The 20149-nt window shown below is 41.3% G+C and overlaps 1 protein-coding gene across 4 annotated transcripts in view; it reads left to right on the forward strand.

Moving 5' to 3' along the window:
• Nucleotides 1–20149, forward strand: part of LOC115465512 (spermatogenesis-associated protein 7-like) — a 153937-nt gene that overhangs the window by 44968 nt on the left and 88820 nt on the right. For 3 of the 4 annotated variants that reach the window (XM_030196032.1, XM_030196033.1, XM_030196035.1), the window contains one exon: nucleotides 14671–14718. The exons of the other annotated variant lie outside the window; for it this stretch is intronic. In XM_030196032.1, the coding sequence (XP_030051892.1) occupies nucleotides 14671–14718 (48 nt within the window). The remainder of the gene's footprint in view (nucleotides 1–14670; nucleotides 14719–20149) is intronic. 4 annotated transcript variants of the gene reach the window in all.

Below are 20149 nucleotides of genomic sequence, written 5' to 3' on the forward strand. Positions count from 1 at the left end.
TACTGTGATCATAGGTTATACTAAAGAAGGAAATTTAGCATTGTACTGGATTATCATTTCAAGACTGGAACAACAAATTACTAATAGACAGAATGACATTAGGATGGTGGATTGGAGGTTATTCTATATGCTATGATGCAAATATGAGTTCCCTGTTTTGACAGGGCCAAGAAGTAATGGAAATCTAAACATTTAAGCTGTGGAAGCTGAAAATTCCTCAAGTCCAAATCTAGATTTTCACTTTTTTTTTTTCTAGCCCATTATAAACCATAAAGTTGTATTGCTATGTTTATCACTCTCCTCTCACCTATCCACCCCCATCCTGTTAGACTATCTCTGAAATGCTTTGATGTTCCCATGCATACCTCCTACCCATCCCCACCCTGTTAGACTGTCAATGAAATGCTTGGATGTTTTACTTATATATACTGTCATCTACCACATTTGCTTATTTCCGATCTGATGAAGAAGGGCAACCTTCGAAAACTAATCAAGAAATGTATTAAGTTATGTCCAATAAAAAAGGTATCATCTTATTTTCTTTTCCATGTTTTATTTTGTTTGATTTCTATTGATTACCTTTAAAAGTGGACTAACATGGCTACCATACCACATTTTTTTGTAAGACAGCAATTGTCTATGTTGAAGGTGTCCGATTGTGGAATGCTTCACCTTAGGGGTCTTTTACTAAGCTGCGGTAGTGTTTTTAGCTCACAGTAGAAATCAGCTGGCGGTGAATGCCGAGACACCCATAGGAAAAGACGCACTTAGTAAAAGACTCCCATTATGAAGCTCATTATTACAATTTAGAAAAAGTTGAAAGCTTATTTGTTTGCTCAGGTTTTCTGCGTAAAGGCACCATGTTAAATAAAATGCTGTAACATTATGACACAGGCTGTAAATTATATATATAGAGACTCACCGTTTTTTTGTATGTTATGTAATATTGTTTGTTTACTATTATGCATGTTTTAATTTTTGTACCCCACCTTGAATTGCACAAAAGAGCAGGTTATAAGTATTTAAAATAAATAAATAATACAATCCCAAGTTTATGGAGAAAAGAGTAATTTCAGAAACCAAAAGCACTTCCCAATCTCAAATTTTTGGAGGATTGTTTTAATTTCTATGTTTCATAGTTTTGGAAATAAACTGTTTCCAAAAGAAGGTTACCTGAAGACCTGCTGCTGGTGCCAAGTGAGGCAGATTTGTGAAAGTAGAGATGTGTGTTCATTTTGAAACAAAATGAAAAGCACAGTGAATCAAGTCTTTTCTTGTTTTGTTTCAAAATGAACCGAAAACAACATTTGGAATTTTTTTTTGTTTTGTTTTGCCATGCTTCATTCCATTAATAGTGCATGCTATTTCCAAATGACCTGCACTATTAACAAACCAGAAAATAAAATAAGGAAAAGGTCAAAAATAAAAACCCAGCAAAGCAGAACTGAAATGAAAAAAAACATAAACATGCATACCCGTCTGGCTCCATGAGAAATAGAGAACCTTCCCCTTGTAGGAAAGGGTTAATATGTTGAACTTCAAGAATGTAGCACAGAATCTTTCTTGGAGTTCTTGTTTCTAGAACTCTGAAAGGGGAGAAAACATATTAAACATTTGAAAAAGAATGCAACCAAACAGGGAAATCTTAACTATGCACATTCGGGATGTGGAATTGGAATGGTTTGATGAAATTCAGAAAACATACATTTGTTTATTTTTTTACAATTAGGATTTGATTACCACTTTAGCAGTGTGAGCAAGGGTGGGGCCTGGAGCCTTGAAAATACATCCACGCACAGGGTTACATATGAAATAAAGTCACTTAATTTATAGTGCAAGGAAATGGGTGACCTGTTCCCTTCACAGGTGAGGAGAAATAAAAGCAAGAAAAATCAGTCCTTGTATTTATAAAGTTAGAACATAACATAAGAACAGAAGAATAGCCATACTGGGTCAGCCCAATGGTCCATCTAGCCCAGTATCCTGTTTTCCAAACAGTGGCCAAGCCAGGTCACAAGTACCTGGCAGAAACCCAAATTGTGGCAACACTCCATATTACAAATCCCAGGGCAAGCAGTTGCTTCCCATGTCTGTCTCAATAGCAGACAATGGACTTTTCCTCCAGGAATTTGTCCAAACCTTTTTTAAACCCAGATATGCTAACCGCTTTTATCACCTTCTCCGGCAAAGAGTTCCAGAGCTTAACTATTTGTTGAGTGAAAAAATATTTCCTCCTATTTGTTTTAAAAGTATTTTCATGTAACTTCCTCCAGTGTCCCCTAGTCTTTGTACTGTTGGAATGAGTAAAAAAAATCGTTTTACTTCTACTTGTTAAACACCACTCAGTATTGTGTAGACCTCAATCATATCTCCCCTCATCCATCTCTTTTCGAAGCTGAAGAGCCCTAACCTCTCTAGTCTTTCCTCATATTGAGAGGAGTTCCATCCCCTTTATCATTTTAGTCGCTCTTCTTTGAAACTTTTCTAATTCTGCTATATATATTTTTTGAGATACAGCGACCAGAACTGAACGCAATACTCAAGGTGCGGACGTACCATGGAACGCTACAAAGGCATTATGGTATTTTTTATCTTATTCACCATCCCTTTCCTAATAATTCCTAGTGTTCTGTTGGCTTTTTTGGCTGCTGCCGCGTGCTGAGCAGAAGATTTCAGCGTATTATCTACAACGACACCCAGATCTTTTGCTTGAGTGCTGACCCCCAATTTCTCTCTCGTGGCCTGCTATAACAGGGCCAAAGTGTATCTGTCTCTCAAACGGCAGCACAAACAACTTACCTCTAGCCTAGGGTCCCAGAGTTTAAGTTCTTTCTTTTAGCATTCAAGAGTGGAGGAGAAGCCTAATGGTTAGTGCAGGGGTCTGCGAACCAGGGGAACTGGGTTCAGTTCCCACTGCAGCTCCTTATGAGTCTGGGCAAGGAAACGGGTGACCTGTTCCCTTTAACAGTCAGGAGAAAAACACCAAAAAAGGCAGTCCTTATATTTATAAAGTTCTTTCTTGTGGCCAGTTCTGGCAAGGCTAGGGTGTACACTAGTCTGTCTCTCAAAAGACAGCACAAACAGCTTGTCTCTGGCCTAGGAATCCAGAGTTAACCTTCTGCATTTCAGTATTCAGCACAGTTGGGCCTGACTCGGCCCTTAAGTCCAAACAGTGGCGTAGCCACAGGTGGGCTGGGTGGGCCAGGGCCCACCATTTATGGCTCAGGCCCACCCAACAGTAGCACATGTTTAGTGGTAACTGGTAGGAATCCCAGGCTCCGCCAGCTGAAGATTTCCCCTTGATGGTAATGAAAATGCTGCCAAGGTGGAAAGAAGCGTTTTCCCAGCAGCTGAGATAATTTTTTGGGGGTGTGTGGGGGGGGGGGGGAGAACACTTGGTGCCCACCCAATTCTTGCCAAGGCTCACTCAAAATCTGTTGTCTGGCTACGCCCCTGAGTCCAAAGATACTCTTCAGCAGGGTTCCAAGATAAACTTGGCCTACCTGAGTAGATCTTCTGCAGCTTATAATTATGCAGTGAAGTCATAAGGTGGAGGACTTATCTTCTCTCCTCTGAGCCTGATCTTTGCTGAAGATTTTTATCCTGCCTTGACCATGTCCCCCCCCCCCCCCCCCCCCCCACACACACACACTCTCTATTCTTGCTGAGTCCTCTCTTTCCTTTCCCTTCTCTGAGTTCTGCCTTTTAAGGTGGGTCTGTAACTGAGGGAATGCTGCTAATGGGGGGGGGGGGGGGGGGGAGGTTGACAATTTTCCTTCACAACCACTTTTTTGAAGAAATTCACCCAAGACAGTATGCAGCAAGATTAACCCAGACGCAGGCAATAGACAATTATGGCAGTAAAATATTCAAATAACTAGACATTATGGTATAGAATACTACTTACAATGTCAACACAATATGCATTAAAACATCTTAATCTGGATTTTCAAAAGGCGTTTGACAAGGTACCTCATGAAAGGCTACAGAGGAAATTGGAGGGTCATGGGATAGGAGGAAAAGTCCTATTGTGGATTAAAAACTGGTTGAAGGATAGGAAACAGAGAGTGGGGTTAAATGGGCAGTATTCACAATGGAGAAGGGTAGTTAGTGGGGTTCCTCAGGGGTCTGTGCTAGGACCGCTGTTTTTTAATATATTTATAAATGACCTAGAGATGGGAGTAACTAGTGAGGTAATTAAATTTGCTGATGACACAAAGTTATTCAAAGTCGTTAACTCGCGACAGGATTGTGAAAAATTACAGAAGGACCTTACGAGACTGGGCAGCTAAATGGCAGATGACGTTTAATGTGAGCAAGTGCAAGGTGATGCATGTGGGAAAAAAGAACCCGAATTATAGCTACGTCATGCAAGGTTCCACGTTAGGAGTTACGGACCAAGAAAGGGATCTGGGTGTCGTCGTCGATAATACACTGAAACCTTCTGCTCAGTGTGCTGCTGCGGCTCGGAGAGCGAATAGAATGTTGGGTATTATTAGGAAAGGTATGGAAAACAGGTGTGAGGATGTTATAATGCCATTATATCGCTCCATGGTGCGACCGCACCTTGAGTATTGTGTTCAATTCTGGTCGCCGCATCTCAAGAAAGATATAGTGGAATTGGAAAAGGTGCGGTGAAGGGCGACTAAAATGATAGCGGGGATGGGACGACTTCCCTATGAAGAAAAACTAAGGAGGCTAGGGCTTTTCAGCTTGGAGAAGAGACAGCTGAGGGGAGACATGATAGAGGTATATAAAATAATGAGTGGAGTGGAACAGGTGGATGTGAAGCGTCTGTTCACGCTTTCCAAAAATACTAGGACTAGGGGGCATGCGATGAAACTACAATGTAGTAAATTTAAAAGAAATCGGAGAAAATGTTTCTTCACCCAACACGTAATTAAACTCTGGAATTTGTTGCCGGAGAACGTGATGAAGGCGATTAGCTTGGCAGAGTTTAAATGGGGGTTAGACGGTTTCCTAAAGGACAAGTCCATAAACCGCTACTAAATGGACTTGGGAAAAATCCACAATTCCGGGAATAACATGTATAGAATGTTTGTACGTTTGGGAAGCTTGCCAGGTGCCCTTGGCCTGGATTAGCCGCTGTTGTGGACAGGATACTGGGCTCGATGGACCCTTGGTCTTTTCCCAGTATGGCATTACTTATGTACTTAGCAAATGGTGGCAGTGGAACATGTAGACAGATAAGATAGAGTAACAGGAATTAGATGGAAAATAAGGGTGACTAACAAAGAAAAATTGCATATGTGGTTTACAGAGGAACTTGAAGCTAACCTTATTTATAAGAAATGTTTTCTCAAGAATGTAAAAGCATACCAGCAAATAAGTGCATCTGATGAATTTATAACTGTCAGCTTTATATTGTACTATATATTTGTTATATTGAAGAAAATGACTTTTGTGTTTATGTAATTGGTTCACTATGACTGGTTATTTCAGCTGCTCTTGATTCATCGCCACCAAAGAGTTTGTGGTCTAGCATTAAATGTGAGTAGACCTGCTGAAGTTGTACATGCATATGTTGTTTTGGGTGAAAACATTTTTGAGCCTGATATTAAAAAAAAGCTGTTCGATATTAAAAAAAAGCTGAGTTCTTATATTTAGGGGCCCTTTTACTAAAGCACTCTGTGCAGTCACGTGCATGAATTAGCACATCTTAACTGTTAGCACATGGCTTTGGTAGCCATTATCGCATTGCAGTAATTCATGCACTAATCCCCAGATTCTATATATGGTGCCTAAAGTTTTGCATGCAAATTTTAATAATTGGCCACTAATAAGCAAATTATCAGCACTAATTGGCATTAATTAGAATTTGTGCACACAACTTTCTCTGTAAAGTGGTGCATGTAAATTCTAATGCACAGATCTCAAACGGGGCGTGGGAGGGGCATGGGCAGGTTGTGGGCATTCTTAAAAATTACACGCATTGTTATAGAATATGCTTGATCCGCACCTAAGTTAAGCATGGGCATTTACACCAGGTTTTAGTTGGTATAAATGGTCATGCCTAAATTACTATGTTACTATGTTTACTCACGGGAAAAGGCACTACGCATATTCTGTAAACCGCACCTAACGTTAGGCGAGGTTTATAGAATAGTGTAGGGGTTTTTTGGTGCCAATTTTTGTGGTATCATATATAAAATTCACCCCTAACTGCATAGCTTGTTATAGGATGGGAAATGAGCAGATTAGAGGTAGGGATGGGCATGGACTGTGCATTGCAGTTAGCTCATGGTCACTTCCTGTGTGCTGTCACTGGTGCAGTTAGCACGGATGCACTTAATGCTCCTATATAAGAAGCAGTAAGAGCATCCTTGGTATCTGAAATTGTACTTGTCCTTTATAATAATTCTCACCTCCAATATTCTGACTTGCTGCCTGGGACCGTGGCTCATTCCGAGTTGGTCTGCTAGGCTCTGTAGATCAGGCTGACATCACCGTAGCCATTATGATGTCAACTTCAGAACCCGGGGAAAAAAACATGCCTCACAGCTGATCCATGCCCAGAGGAGGGTCGCTGGACATGAGTGGCTGGAGGGGGGTCAGGGGAGAGAGGAGGGTCGCTGGACATGGGTGGCTGGAGGGGGGGCAGGAGAGAGAGGAGGGTCACTGGACATGGCTGGCAGGATGGGGGGGCAGAGGAGAGAGGAGGTTCGCTGTACATGGGTGGTTGCAGTGGGCACAGGGGGAGAGGAGGGTTGCTGGACATGGGTGGCTACAGGGGAGCCAAGGAAAACCTTGCTAGTGCCCGTTTCATTTGTGTCAGAAACGGGCCTTTTTTACTAGTTATTTGATAAAGTACTTCTCAGTGTGGCCACTAGTAATCTACCTATGCATCCAGCTTCTCCTTCATTGGCACACAGCGATGGAATGCATTGCCCAAATTCTTAAAATCAACTTAGAACCATCTAAATTTCAGGAAATTACTGAAGACATCCTTATTCCAGAAGGCATATCCTCCACATTCAACTTAAGTTACTGCTTTTTTGTCACAGCAAACTTTTTTGGACCTTATTGATCTTTTATTATCTCTTATTATCTTTGTTGTTTTATACGATACCTATACGATCATTACCTTACTTTAGATTGTTTAACTGTATTTTACTGAACTGTAGTCTGCCCTACGGTATTGTGTAAGCCACATTGAGCCTGCGACTAGTGGGAAAATGTGGGGTATAAATGTGTTAAATAAATAAATAAACTGTACAGGATTCATGATTGGAATGCCCTCAGCAGTTAGCACACAGACTTTGTATTTATTGCATAGTAAGTACAAAACTTTGTAGAAAAAACATGCAACGGACTCATAGACTTCACATCATAAGTTTTATTCAAAAATATGCAATTGACTAGACACGAATCGTGTTTTGTCTGCAGGGGCCTGCCTCAGGCATCCCTAAACAATACAGAAAAAACATAGACATAACCAACTATTGTAAAAACAACAAATGATAAAAACAAATACAGAGGAATGATGACACAGTACAAACAAACTTGCATAAGTTATACATTACCACCAATGACATGTGTTAATCATGAAGAAAACTAAAGTCATATAAAGTAAAATGTGAAAAATATATAAAATACGACCAACATATGACATATTTAATATAATGAACTACTAAAATAGAAACTAGTTTGCAAGTGAGCAGTTAGTCTTACAGTCCTGATCTAAATATATCTATTCAATCAAACTGGACCTCAAGCATCCCAGTGAGACAATTCTACACAGAATTCGTGCTCCCGAATGGGTGCTTCTCACCTATACTGGGGGCAATTTATTATCACTGGTCCCTGTAGTAATAGTGATAGAGAGGGTAAAAAATAAAACCAATGTAAAAAAAAAAAACCTCTCAAATCGGGAGAAAAAAATCATTGGTTTTTCAAAAAAAAAAACCTCTGAATAACAACAAAGAGTGACTGCAAGAAAAAGAGCTCAAAAAATGAAAAAGGAAAGATCATTATCTATAACCTATAAGCTACTAGACATCAATGAGAGCAGAAACGGGAGTCATGGAGGGGCATAATCGAACGCGAACGCCCATCTCCATGGGCATCTATCTCCGAGAACGGGTACGTGAAGGGGCGGGACAAACCATATTTTCGAAAAAAAATGGACGTCCATCTTTTTTCCGATGATACGGTTTGTGCCAGCTAAATGCATCGGATTTGTGCGGATTTGAGCTGGGCGGTTTCATTTTTCAGCGATAATGGAAACCAAAGGCGCCCAGCTCAAAAACGGCCAAATCCAAGGCATTGGGTTGTGGGAGGGGCCAGGATTCGTAGTGCACTGGTCATGCCAGGAGACCAACTGGGCACCCTAGGGGGCACTTGTAACAATTAAAAAAACAAAGCAAACTACCTCTGAAGTCCATAGCTCCCTTCCCTTGGGTGCTGAGCCCCCCCTAAATCCCCCCTAAAACCCACTCCCCACAACTCTACACCATTACCATAGCACTTTTGGCTGAAGGGGGGCACTTAGATGTGGATACAGTGGGTTTTGGGGGCGGTTTGGAGCACTCCCATTTACCAGCACAAGTGTAACAGGTGGGGGGGTGGGCCTGGGTCCACCTGCCTGAAGTGCACTGCACCCACTAACAACTGCTCCAGGGACCTGCATACTGCTGTGATGGAGCTGGGTATGACATTTGAGGCTGGCATACAGGCTGGAAAAAAAAAGATTTTAAAGTTGTTGGTTTTTTTGGGTGGGAGGGGGTTAGTGACCACTGGGGGAGTCAGGGGTGGTCATCCCCGATTCCCTCTGGTGGTCATCTGGTCATTTAGGGCACTTTTTTGGGACTTGTTCGTAAAAAAAAGGGTCCAAAAAAAGTGACCCAAATTCGCGCTAAAAACGCCTTTCTTTTTTCAATTATCAGCCGAGGACACTCATCTCTCCTCGGCCGATAAACACGCCCCAGTCCCGCCTTCACCCTGCCTCCGACATGCCCCCATCAACTTTGGCCGTTTCCGTGACATTGCAGTTGAAGACACCCAAAATCGGCTTTCGATTATACCGATTTGGATGCCCACGGGAGAAAGACGCCCATCTCCCGATTTGGGACGAAATATGGGCGTCTTTCTCCTTCGAAAATAAGCTGGCTAGACCCCCTGGATGGTGCACCACTCAGACTTATCTGTGAAGTAATTAATGACTCTTTTCCCGTCCTGTCTTCACTATATTGTGGCGCAGTTGCCTTCCACTTTCTCCAGTTCCCACGTTATCTTTCAATATCCATCAGCGATATGTTTTTCTGGTTTCACAACCGCTGTATAGCCACTCAATCATTTCTCCTCCAAATGCTAATGAAATCTTCTGCAAGAGCGCCTTGTTTTACTGGAGCTCGCTGCTTCAGGAAGATTTACTTGTTTCTGTTTTCTGGTTAGCTTTTAATGTTGAATGGAAAGCATTTTTTAAAATTAGCAGACAGTGCTAGCTGTCAGGTTTTCACGGTGTCTTTTTTAAAACCCACAGCCATCTTGTGGGAAGTAATTAAAAGCTAACCAGTCAGCTATGCAAGCAGTCCTCTCACAATTTACCAGAAAATAATCAATGTCATCTTCCAGGCCATTTTAGGCAACACTGGGACAGGTACGTTCTCATAGGATACTGATTTCTGAAGAGGTGGGGATATCTGAGCCAGAACAGCCTGTTGCAGCTCCACCAATTTCTGTAACATGAAATTGCTGATCTGCTGTTAGTAATCTGTAATCTGTCATTAAAATCATCCATAGTACCTGACGATTGGAGAATTTCCAACATAATGCCGATTTTTTAAAAGGTTCCAGAGGTGATCCGGAAACTATAGACTGGTAAACCTGATGTCAGTGCCAGGTAAAATAGTGGAAACTATTATAAAGAATAAAATTATGGAACACATAGATAAACATGGCTTAATGGGACAGAGTCAGTATGAATTCAGCCAAGGGAAGTCTTGATTCACCAATTTGCTTTGTTTCTTTGAAGGCCTGAATAAACATGTGAATAAAGGTGAGCCGGTTGATATAGTGTATCTATCTAGATTTTCAGAAAGTTTTTGAAATGAGAGTCGCCTGAGAAAATTAAAGAGTCATGGGATAGGAGGTAATATTCTGTTGTGAATTAGGAATTGGTTATTGGACAGAAAACAGAAGGTAGGGTTAAATGGCCATTTCTCTCAATGATGGAGGGTATAGTGCCACGGGGATCTGTACTGGGACCAGAGCTGTTTAACATATTTATAAATGATCTGGAAATTGGAATGACAAGTGAGATGATTCAGTTTGCAGATGACACAAGACTATTCAAAGCTTTTTAAACGCATGTGGACTGTGAAAAATTGTAGGAACACCTTAAGAAATTGGAAGACTGGGCATCCAAATGGCAGATGAAATTTATTGTGGACAAATGCAAAATGATTCAGATTGGGAAGAGTAATCCAAATCATAGTTACCTGATGCTACGGTCCACTTTGGGGATCAGCACCCAAAAAAAAAAGATCTAGGTGTTGTTATAGACAATATGCTGAAATCTTCTGCCCAGTGTGTGACAGCGACCAACAAAGCAAACAGGATGCTAGGAATTATTAGGAAAGGGATGGTAAATAAGACCAAGAATTCTATAATGCCTCTGTATCACTCCATGGTGTGACCTCTCTTCGAGTACTGTGTTCCCTTCTGGTCACCGTATCTCAAAAAAGATATAGCAGAATTAGAAAAGGTTCAAAGAAAAGCAACCAAAATGATAAAGGGGATGGAACTCCTCTCATATGAAGAAAGGCTAAGAGGTTAGGGCTTTTTCAGCTTGGAAAATAAGTTGCTGAGGGGAGATATCCTTCTATGTTTAAATTGTACAGCGCTGTGTAACACTGGTAGCGCTTTAGAAATGTTAAGTAGTAGTAGATATAATTGAGGTCTACAAAATCCTGATGGTGTAGAACAAGTAGAAGTGAATCGACTTTTTTTTTGCTCTTTCAAAAAGTACAAAGACAAGGGACACTCAATGAAGTTACATGGAAATACTTTAGAAAACAAATAGGAGGAAATAGTTTTTCACTCAATGAATAGTTAAGCCAGTGGCGTAGCCAGACCTGACATTTTGGGTGGGCCCAGAGCTAATATGGGTGGGCACTATGTATATACATATAAGTAGCATGTCTCGGGACACATACAGAACACAGCTGGAATGTTTCCTCTAACAGCTTTCCATAGGAAATGTATTCAAATTCTGGTAGCACCTCAATAATAGCAACACAGAATCCCTTTACTGCCAGGTACTTTGTGAAGTAACACTATATCCTGCAAATAAGCTTCTTAGAGCCTATGCTGCAAACCTTAACACCAATTCTGAACACGAATACCAGTAATAGTACCTTTAAAAAGGCAGCAGTCAATATGCACAACTGCAATATACATCCCATTGGAATAGGCAGACAAGTCAGACTCATAGATCCTGACACAAAGCACATGCCAGCAGAATCTCTGACCTGCTCAGTCACAGGCAGAACACAGACCAACCTTAACAATTACAAAATAAAGGACCAAAAATTAAAATTTGTCCTGTAGTCTTTCCTTTCCCTACTCCCCTCCCATCCATCCCCGTTGCCCAGCATCAGCCCTTCTCTTCCCCACCATCCTTCCCATAGCTAGGCATTAGCCCTATCCTACCCCCCCCCCCACCCCTCCCTATAGCCCTGTCCTACCTCTACCCATTCCCTGCCCTTCCCAATCTCCCCCATCCTGAAGCACAACAGCATTAAATAAAAAAATATTTTGCTTTTTAAGGTCCTGGGCACTGGCGATTGCACCCCCACCCAGAAGCCTGCCTACATTAAATATAAAACCTTTTTTCATTTTTCTTATAACGTATTAATCACAACAAATTGTTTTTCTTAAATTTCCGAATTTATGTATATACATGAATGTGAAATGTAAATCCATAAATTTAAAAAAAATTAATAAATATAAAACCTTTTTTTTTTTATTTTAACCTGGGCACTGTAGAGCCCACCACAACCCAGAAACTCACCTTTATTAAATATACAACCATTTTTTTAACTGGGCACTGAGCCCACCCCGACCCAGAAACCCACCAATATTAAACTTTATTGTTGGTGGGTTGCCATTTAAAACATTTATCATGTGAGCACTTGCAACCTAAGGTCTCCTGTCCTAACCAGTTGGCAGGAACGCCTATTCCTGCCCTTGCCTCCCTCAAAAAATCCCAGAAAATAACTTGCGGTTATTATGTGCAGGTACCAAAACTAAAGCTTGAGGCTTCAGCGCCTAATGGAGTTTAAAGACCCCTAAATATTTGATCACTTTTATTGGGGAGGGGTATGGAGATCGTGTTGTTCATGATAAATTTAAGTTAAATATCAAAATACCTATACAAGATAGATCTTTTGCTGACGAAATTAAAGGAATTGACGATTTCACCACCGAAAACAGGTCTTCACAAAATAAGTTACCTAGAGTTGCACCTTTTTCTTTTTTTGCAGTCTATAATCTATAATCTACAATGCAGCCATGCTCACTGAAATCCTTCATGAAACCGGAAGCCGTATTGAGTCCTTATCAGGGACGCATTTCAAATCGGATCCGTTGTAGCACCAGTATAGGTGAAGGTGGGGGGCTCAACTGAAGGCTGATCGAGCGAGCCAGCGAGGACCCAATAACTTCTCCAGCTACTGCTGGCATGGTGGAGGACACCCTGGGCCAGCCAAGCTGCAGCACTGGCGGCGTCAGATTTTTTCTGAGCATGCCATGAGAGTACAGGGGAGGGGGGAAGCAAGCCACGCGCCCTGAGACCAATGGTCGGAACAGCCTGTGTACCAACATGTAAGCGGCGACGGCAAGTACGCAGAAATGTTACTTATAAACTGCGTCCACAATCCTTAGCTTTAGAAAGTATAATAGACTGCAGGCCAGCTCGGAGTGAGAACACAGAACTGCAGCAGTGGCGCTAGAACGGCCGACTTTCATTCCGACCTGGATTCTCACAAAAAAAAAATTAAGGCAGTTACTGCAGGTAGGAGAGCTGCTGTCTGTTTTTACTGCCAGTGCCGGCTGGCGGCTGCCTGAATTTATGTAGCTGCGCAGCGGCAGAACTGACAATGACTTCTAGCACCTAGAAGATCCTCCTGATTGGAGGATTATGACAAAGTGGGTGGGCCTGAACCGAGACTGGGTGGGCCTGGGCCCACCCAGGCCCACCCGTAGCTACACCCCTGAGTTAAGCTATGGAACTCGTTGCCGGAGGATGTGGCAACAGCGGTTAGCGTACCTGTGTTTAAAAACGTTTGGACTAGTTCCTGGAGGAAAGGTCCTTAGCCTGCTATTGAGACAGACATGAGGAATCCACTGCTTGCCCTAGGATTGGTAGCATGGAATCTTACTGCTATTGGGTTTCTGCCAGGTACTTGTGACCTGGATTGGCCACTATTGGAAGCAGGATACTGGGCCAGATGGATCACTGACCCGGTATGACTATTCTTATGTTGTTATGTTCCTGCAACTGCTACTTCAAGCATACCTGCAGAAACTGTTGCTGTGCTTGCAAGAATTGCTGCTACTTTTGCTGGCTCTCCACTAGTGCCTGGATCAGTTTCTCCATGTTTTCCTTACAGCCCTAGTACACACTGATTAAAAAAAAGAAAAAACACTGCCTACACAGAACTTGCTACACTCTTTCCAGTCCCTATCTAGGGCAGGACTAGTTCCTTTAGCCCAAATTCTCTGTTGGTTCTGGTTACATGGCCCACAACCCAGGAGACTTAGGATTCTGGGTTCTTCAAACCGCAAAAGCTCAGATCCCACAAGCAGAACTAGAGTCCCAGAGTTAAAGTTCTGCCTTTCAATATTCAGCACAGTTGTGCCAGTCTCGGCCCTTAAGTTCTAAGATACAGTTCAGCTGGGTTCAAAAATGAACTTGGCCTACCTGACTAGATATTCTGCAGCTTATACTTATGCAGTGAAGGCATAAGGTGGAGGACTTATCTTCTCTCCTCTGAGCCTGATCTTTGCTGAAGATTTTTATCCTGCCTTGACCATGTTCCACCCCCCCCCCCCCACCCACCCACCCACTCTACTCTTGCTGAGTCCTCTCTTTCCCTTCCCTTCTCTAAGGTCTGCCTTTTAAGGTGGGTCTGTAACTGAGGGAGTGCTGCTAATGGGGGGGGGGGGGGGGTGACAATTTTCTATAGATTCCCTCATAACCACTTTTTGAAGAAATTTACCCAAGACAGTATGCATCAAGATTAACCCAGACATAGGCAGTAGACAGTTACGGCAGTAAAATATTCAAATAACTACACATTATGGCACAGAATACTACTTACTATGTCAACATAATATGCATTAAAACATCTTAAATGACAGCAAATGGTGGAAGTGGAACATGTAGACAGATAAGATAGAGTAACAGGAATTACATGGAAAATAAGGGTGAATAACAAACAAGAATTACATATGTGGTTTACAGAGGAAATTGAAGCCAACCTTATTTATAAGAAATGTTTTCTGAAGAATGTAAAAGCATACCAGCAAATAAGTGCATCTGATGAATTTATAACTGTTAGCTTTATACTGTAATATATATTTGTTATATTGAAGAAAATGACTTGTGTGTTTATGTAATTGGTTCACTATGACTGGTTATTTCAGCTGCTGTTGATTCATCGCCACCAAAGAGTTTGTGGTCTAGCATTAAATGTGAGTAGACCTGCTGAAGTTCTACATTCATATGTTTTTTGGGTGAAAACATTTTTGAGCCTGATATTTAAAAAAAAGCTAAGTTCTTATATTTAGGGGCCCTTTTACTAAAGCACTTTATGCAGTCAGGTGCAGGAAATAGTACATCTTAACTGTTAGCACATGGCTTTGGTAGCCATTATCGCATTGTAATAATTCATGTACTAATCCCCAGATTCTATATATGGTGCTTAAAGTTTTGCATGCAAATTTTAATAATTGGCTACTAATAAGCAATTTATTGGCACTAATTAGAATTTGTGCACACAACTTTCTACGCATATTCTGTAAAGTGGTGCACATAAATTCTAATGCACAGTCACTTACTATGTGCTGTCACTGGTGCAGTTAGCATGGATGCACTTAATGCTCTTATATAAGAAGAAGTAAGAGCATCCTTGATATCTGCAGTTACTTGCTATTTGATAAAGTTATTTTCAGTGTGGTAACTGTACAGGGTTCAAGATTGTAATGCCCTCAGCGGTTAGCACACAGACTTTGTAGTTAAAATATGGTAATCTAGGCACTTGCTGCATGGTAGGTACAAAACTTTACCACACTTTAGCAAAAAGGCCCCTTGGGGTCCTAAATTAGGTGCCTAAATGTATTCCTGTTTTCAAACATAGGGGCCTTTGGTTCCAATTGAAACAACATCTAAATTTAGGATCTTCAAATTTAAATTTAGGACATATGTGATCGTCTCTGAGAAAACATGAGTAAAGTCACCAGAGACAAAAAATATATATATAATAAGGTTTTAATTAATTCTATTAGAACAAACAGTTTGTAATTCAACAGTCCAAAACCCATCCTTTTATGTGAAAAAATAAAGTTTTAGACGTTCAAACGTGTAACTTTTTCAGACTGCTTATGGACCCATGACATGACAATTGCCCATTCTCAACATTTTGGATCTGCGACTTTAGTCATATTTTCCCAGAGAGAGTCACATATAAACATAAGCATCTATCCCAGAGTCCCTAATACAAATTGATTTAATTCAAGCTATCAGAGATGTCAGACCATCAAAAACTGCTTCGTATAATGGGCAGTCATCCATCATCATCAGTCCAATACATATTCACGTTTTTCTACCAAATATTGTTTGTTCTATAGTAAGTTTTACCTCAGAGTGAACTCTAAATATGCTTCAATATTCATTGACTTATCTAATTAAGAGGGGAAGTTATTAATGTGAGCTACCCTTAAGTCAGTATTTTACCACTAGCTTGTGCTATTTTATTACAGGTCCTATTCAATGAAACCTAGTTACTTATAACTTGAGTTAACAGTAAAATAACCCATCTTAAAGGTGCCCCATGTTGATAACTTTCCCTCTAAAACAGGCTCCTTTGCCAACATTTAGGAGCCTAATTTATGTCCTGTGCTGAACCTAAGAATATAAGATTAGCCATACTGGATCAGAACGATGGTCCATCTAGCCTAGTATCTTGCTTCCAACAGTAGCCAATCCAGGTCACAAGTACCTGGATTTGTGAAAACCCTCTGCCAGTATTGGATGCTCCCAAATTCCACTTCAGTTGAGCCCATCATATTGTTCCAATTAACCAAGTGTTGCAAAATTTCTGGCTGAAAACAATAGGTTCTTGCAAACTTTTCTTTCATTCTTTTTCCTTTTTAGTGTCTTTTTGCTTTAAAAGCTAGTCAAAAAGTGTACTGTTAGTCCAATAAAAAAAGGGGGGGATACATCAGGAGAGGGAACATTCTCAGAGCCCCATAGTGCCAGAGCGTATTCATGGAGTGGTATAGGACAGTGAAATACTTCTATAAAGAGCTAAGTTTTAAATTCAACCTTAAACCGTTTGAGATGATTGAGATATAATATGCTCTTGAAGCTGATTCCAGAGCTCAGGGCCTTGTACAGAGAAGATGGAGCATCTAATTTTAGCATGAGCGATGTGTCTGAATGTAGGGGTGATCAAACAATACTGTGTGGAGGAATAGAGAGATCGAGACAACAAACAGGCAAGGAAGGTAGGGTCCCCAGTAGACCTAATTTTGAAAACTAGGAGTAAGAATGGGCACTTTGAATGAGTTTAATTTCTGTATTCTGAATAAGTTGTAAGCTGTTTAGATCCTTCAAAGTAAGAGATTTGTAGAGTGAATTACAGTAGTCAAGTTGACTGAAAACTAGGGAATGGACTAAGACATTGAGCACTGGCAGGTGGAGAAGTGATTGAATGGAACAAATCAGCTTTAATTTGTGGAACGACTGATGGATGACATGTGAGAGATGTGGACAATAAGTAAATTTATCATCAAAGATAACCCCAAGAATTCTTGTGCTGGTAGCCAGAGGGACTGGAGTATTACAAGTAGTATTGGAGAAATAAGGGGAGTCTCGTTATCTCCGATGAAAAGGAGAAAGTTAGATTTCGTGGGGTTCAAGGCTAATTTATTATTCCAAAGCCAATCAGTAATCTGTTCAATCTTGGAATTGAGGACTGAAATTTCTTATTGATTTAACGGATCAAGAGTACAAAGTAACTGAATGAGTCAGTATAGACAAATGTAGTGAACCCAAGGGAGTGTACCGGAGTAAAAGGGGTGCTAGGAAAACATAAAACAACAAGGGAGCTAAAATGGATCCTTGTGGAATAACAGAAGCAGGGGGAAAAGGGGATGAATCAGATTGCGCAGTCCACACTGTATAGGAGTGGTGGTTTAGGTAAGAATTAAACCATTTATAAGCTGTATCCTAAAGCCCAGCCTGAGCCTGATAGAGGTGGGAAAGTAGGATAGAGTAATCCACTAAGTCGAATGCTGCCGTAAGATCAAGTGATTGCAAAAGTACAGATTGGAACTTGCCAAGATGATAGCAGATATAGGTTATGAGACCAAGCAGAGTTGTTTCTGTATTGTGATTTGGACAAAAGCCAGTTTGGTGTGAATGCAGGATCTGATTTTTGGAAACAAATTCCAAAGTTTGCTGGTAGACTCTGGAGGTTGGCTATCAGGCAATAATTTGTAGGATCATCAGCAGAATGAGCAGGGTCCTTAGTTTTGGGGTGAACATAAGCAGACCTCTAGGAACCAACCTCTTGGATAGACTGAGAGAAACCATGGAGTGGATATAAGGAAGGAATGCAGGCAGGAAACATTTGACAAGGTGAGAAGGAAGAGGGCCATGTGGCTCTATAATAGGTTTCATTGACTGAACAAGCCTACTTAGCTGATTAAAAAAATGGGAGACTAAAAGTTGCTAACACTTCAATGGTGTCAGAAGAAGCACGAATATTGCCAGTACGAGGTGAGATAGAAAGGAATGGTAATAAAGCTAATGTCGAGGGTAAAGGAGAAGCAAAGTAGGCACAGAGCTTCAGAATTTTGTTTTCAAAGAACTAGGCTAAAGACCAAGCATTGGGAACAGTATAAGTGGAATCTTGAACTTTACAGAAAGTGGTAAGCGACCTGAGGATTTGATAAAGCTTAGCTGTCATAGGAGCTCTAGAGATTTGAATGGAGAAATAGTCCTTTTTCCAGGATAGGAGGGTGGCTTTGTAGAAATGCAGAAGTGTCTTATATGTGTTGAGATGAGAGATGGTTGAGTCATGACACCATTTTGTTCCACTTTAATTGTCGCAGCTCTGCGGTATACCATGGCTTTATGAGCATACGATTGATCCGAGAGGCATGAGAGACAAGTGGAGCAAGAGTGTCAAAGGCTGTCTGTATTTTATAGTTCCAAGAGGGCACCTGGTCTGCCAGGGAGAGATTGGTGAAGGAGGAAAAAGTAAATGAACAACCACCCAGTAAGGATTCCAAGGAAAGCTAACATCCCTATGAGAAATAGATTTATGAATAGGGCAAGCTAAGTACTTCTGAAGAGAGTATGTAAAGATGAGAGAGTGATCTGTCCAAGGCAGGGAGAGGAGAGAAACAGTACTTATGGAAGGAGTTGATACAGATGAGGAGAGAACCAAATCCAACGTATGTCCATCATGATGAGCGGGTTAACACACTTGCTGGATGAGGCTCAAATCAGAAAAGAGCATGAGAAGATCTGGAGAGAAAGAAGTGGAGATATCAAAGTGAATATTAAAGTCCCCCAAAATCAATGGATGAGAGTGGGAGGTAACAATAACTGATAAGTAAGGCTTGCAAAAGCTGAAAAGAAGAGGCTATGGGTGTGGGAGGGTGTTAGAGAAGAAGAAAATGCAAGGACAGGGAGGAGGACAAGCAAAATTGTAGAGTTTCAAGGGGAGCCCAAAAATCTGGGTTAAAACCAGAGAGGACAAATCTGGAGGAGTAGATAACTGCAAGGCCCCCACCATGACGGTCAGTCTATTGGCACGATGGTAAAGGTAATCAGCAGGGGTTGTTGATTAATGTATGATGCATCCGCATCGGATAACCAGGTTTCTGTGAGGCAAAGCAGGTCTAGCGAGTGAGAGACAATAAAGTCATGGATGAGAAACTACTTATTCCGTAGGAAACGAGTATTGAGAAGGCCAATGAAGATAATTTGGGTAGGGGTACTGGAGGGATAAGACAAATAAGTGACTGAGGGAAGGGGTAAAGATACCTTTCCAAAGAGCAGGTAGGCAGAGTCCGAGAGGAATTCAGCCTGTGTCACCAAAATGTGGGGTTAGCTTGTGAGAGGCACATAGTGATGTAGAGGAATAGAAGGAGTGTAGTGGCACAGAGAGGCCGGGTAAAAAATCCTGTTATAGTCATAGGGAAGGTGTGCACTCAGGGTGCGCACACAGGAGCGCACAAAGGAGCTCCTTGTTCACACTCCTTCATCGTGCATCGCTAAAGCACTTCAAAATATAGCACAAACTTTCTGAGGTCACTTCCGGTGTGGGGTGGGAATAGCAGCCTGGAAACTGTTTTCTTCGCTTTGGGGAGGCATCAAGCACCAGGGTAAGTTCTAAAAAGACACAGGAGAACAAGCATACACAAGCAGAGAGCAGAAAAAGGGGAAACGAAAATAAACCATGGTGTAAGGTGAAACAGCCAAACAAACTTAGTCTGGGCAGAAGGAGTTTGAAAGTTTTGAATGATTGTTCAGCATGGATGGAAAGGGGAAGAGAATTCCAGAAAAGAGGGGAGGCAAAATAGAAAGTGCTATGTCTAGTACTCTCAAGCTGCGCATTGCTAGGGCTGGGAAGGACTAGACAGAAGTCATTGAAAGAATGAAGCAGACAAGCAGGGGAATAAGGCACTGGGAGGTAAGATAAGTAGAGAAACGTCCACTTTAAAAGCCTCGAAAGTCAGAGTACATTGTTCCAATGGGAGCCAATGATACTTCTGCAATAGGGGAGTAATATGATTGAACCTACGAGTGTGATAAAAACAAGGAGAATAGCGGTGTTTTGGAGTGACTGAAGACGTTTAAGATTAGACCAGGTGCAGCCTAAATAAGCAA

This window comes from Microcaecilia unicolor, chromosome 3, assembly GCF_901765095.1.
Source record: "Microcaecilia unicolor chromosome 3, aMicUni1.1, whole genome shotgun sequence".
Lineage (NCBI taxonomy): Eukaryota > Metazoa > Chordata > Amphibia > Gymnophiona > Siphonopidae > Microcaecilia > Microcaecilia unicolor.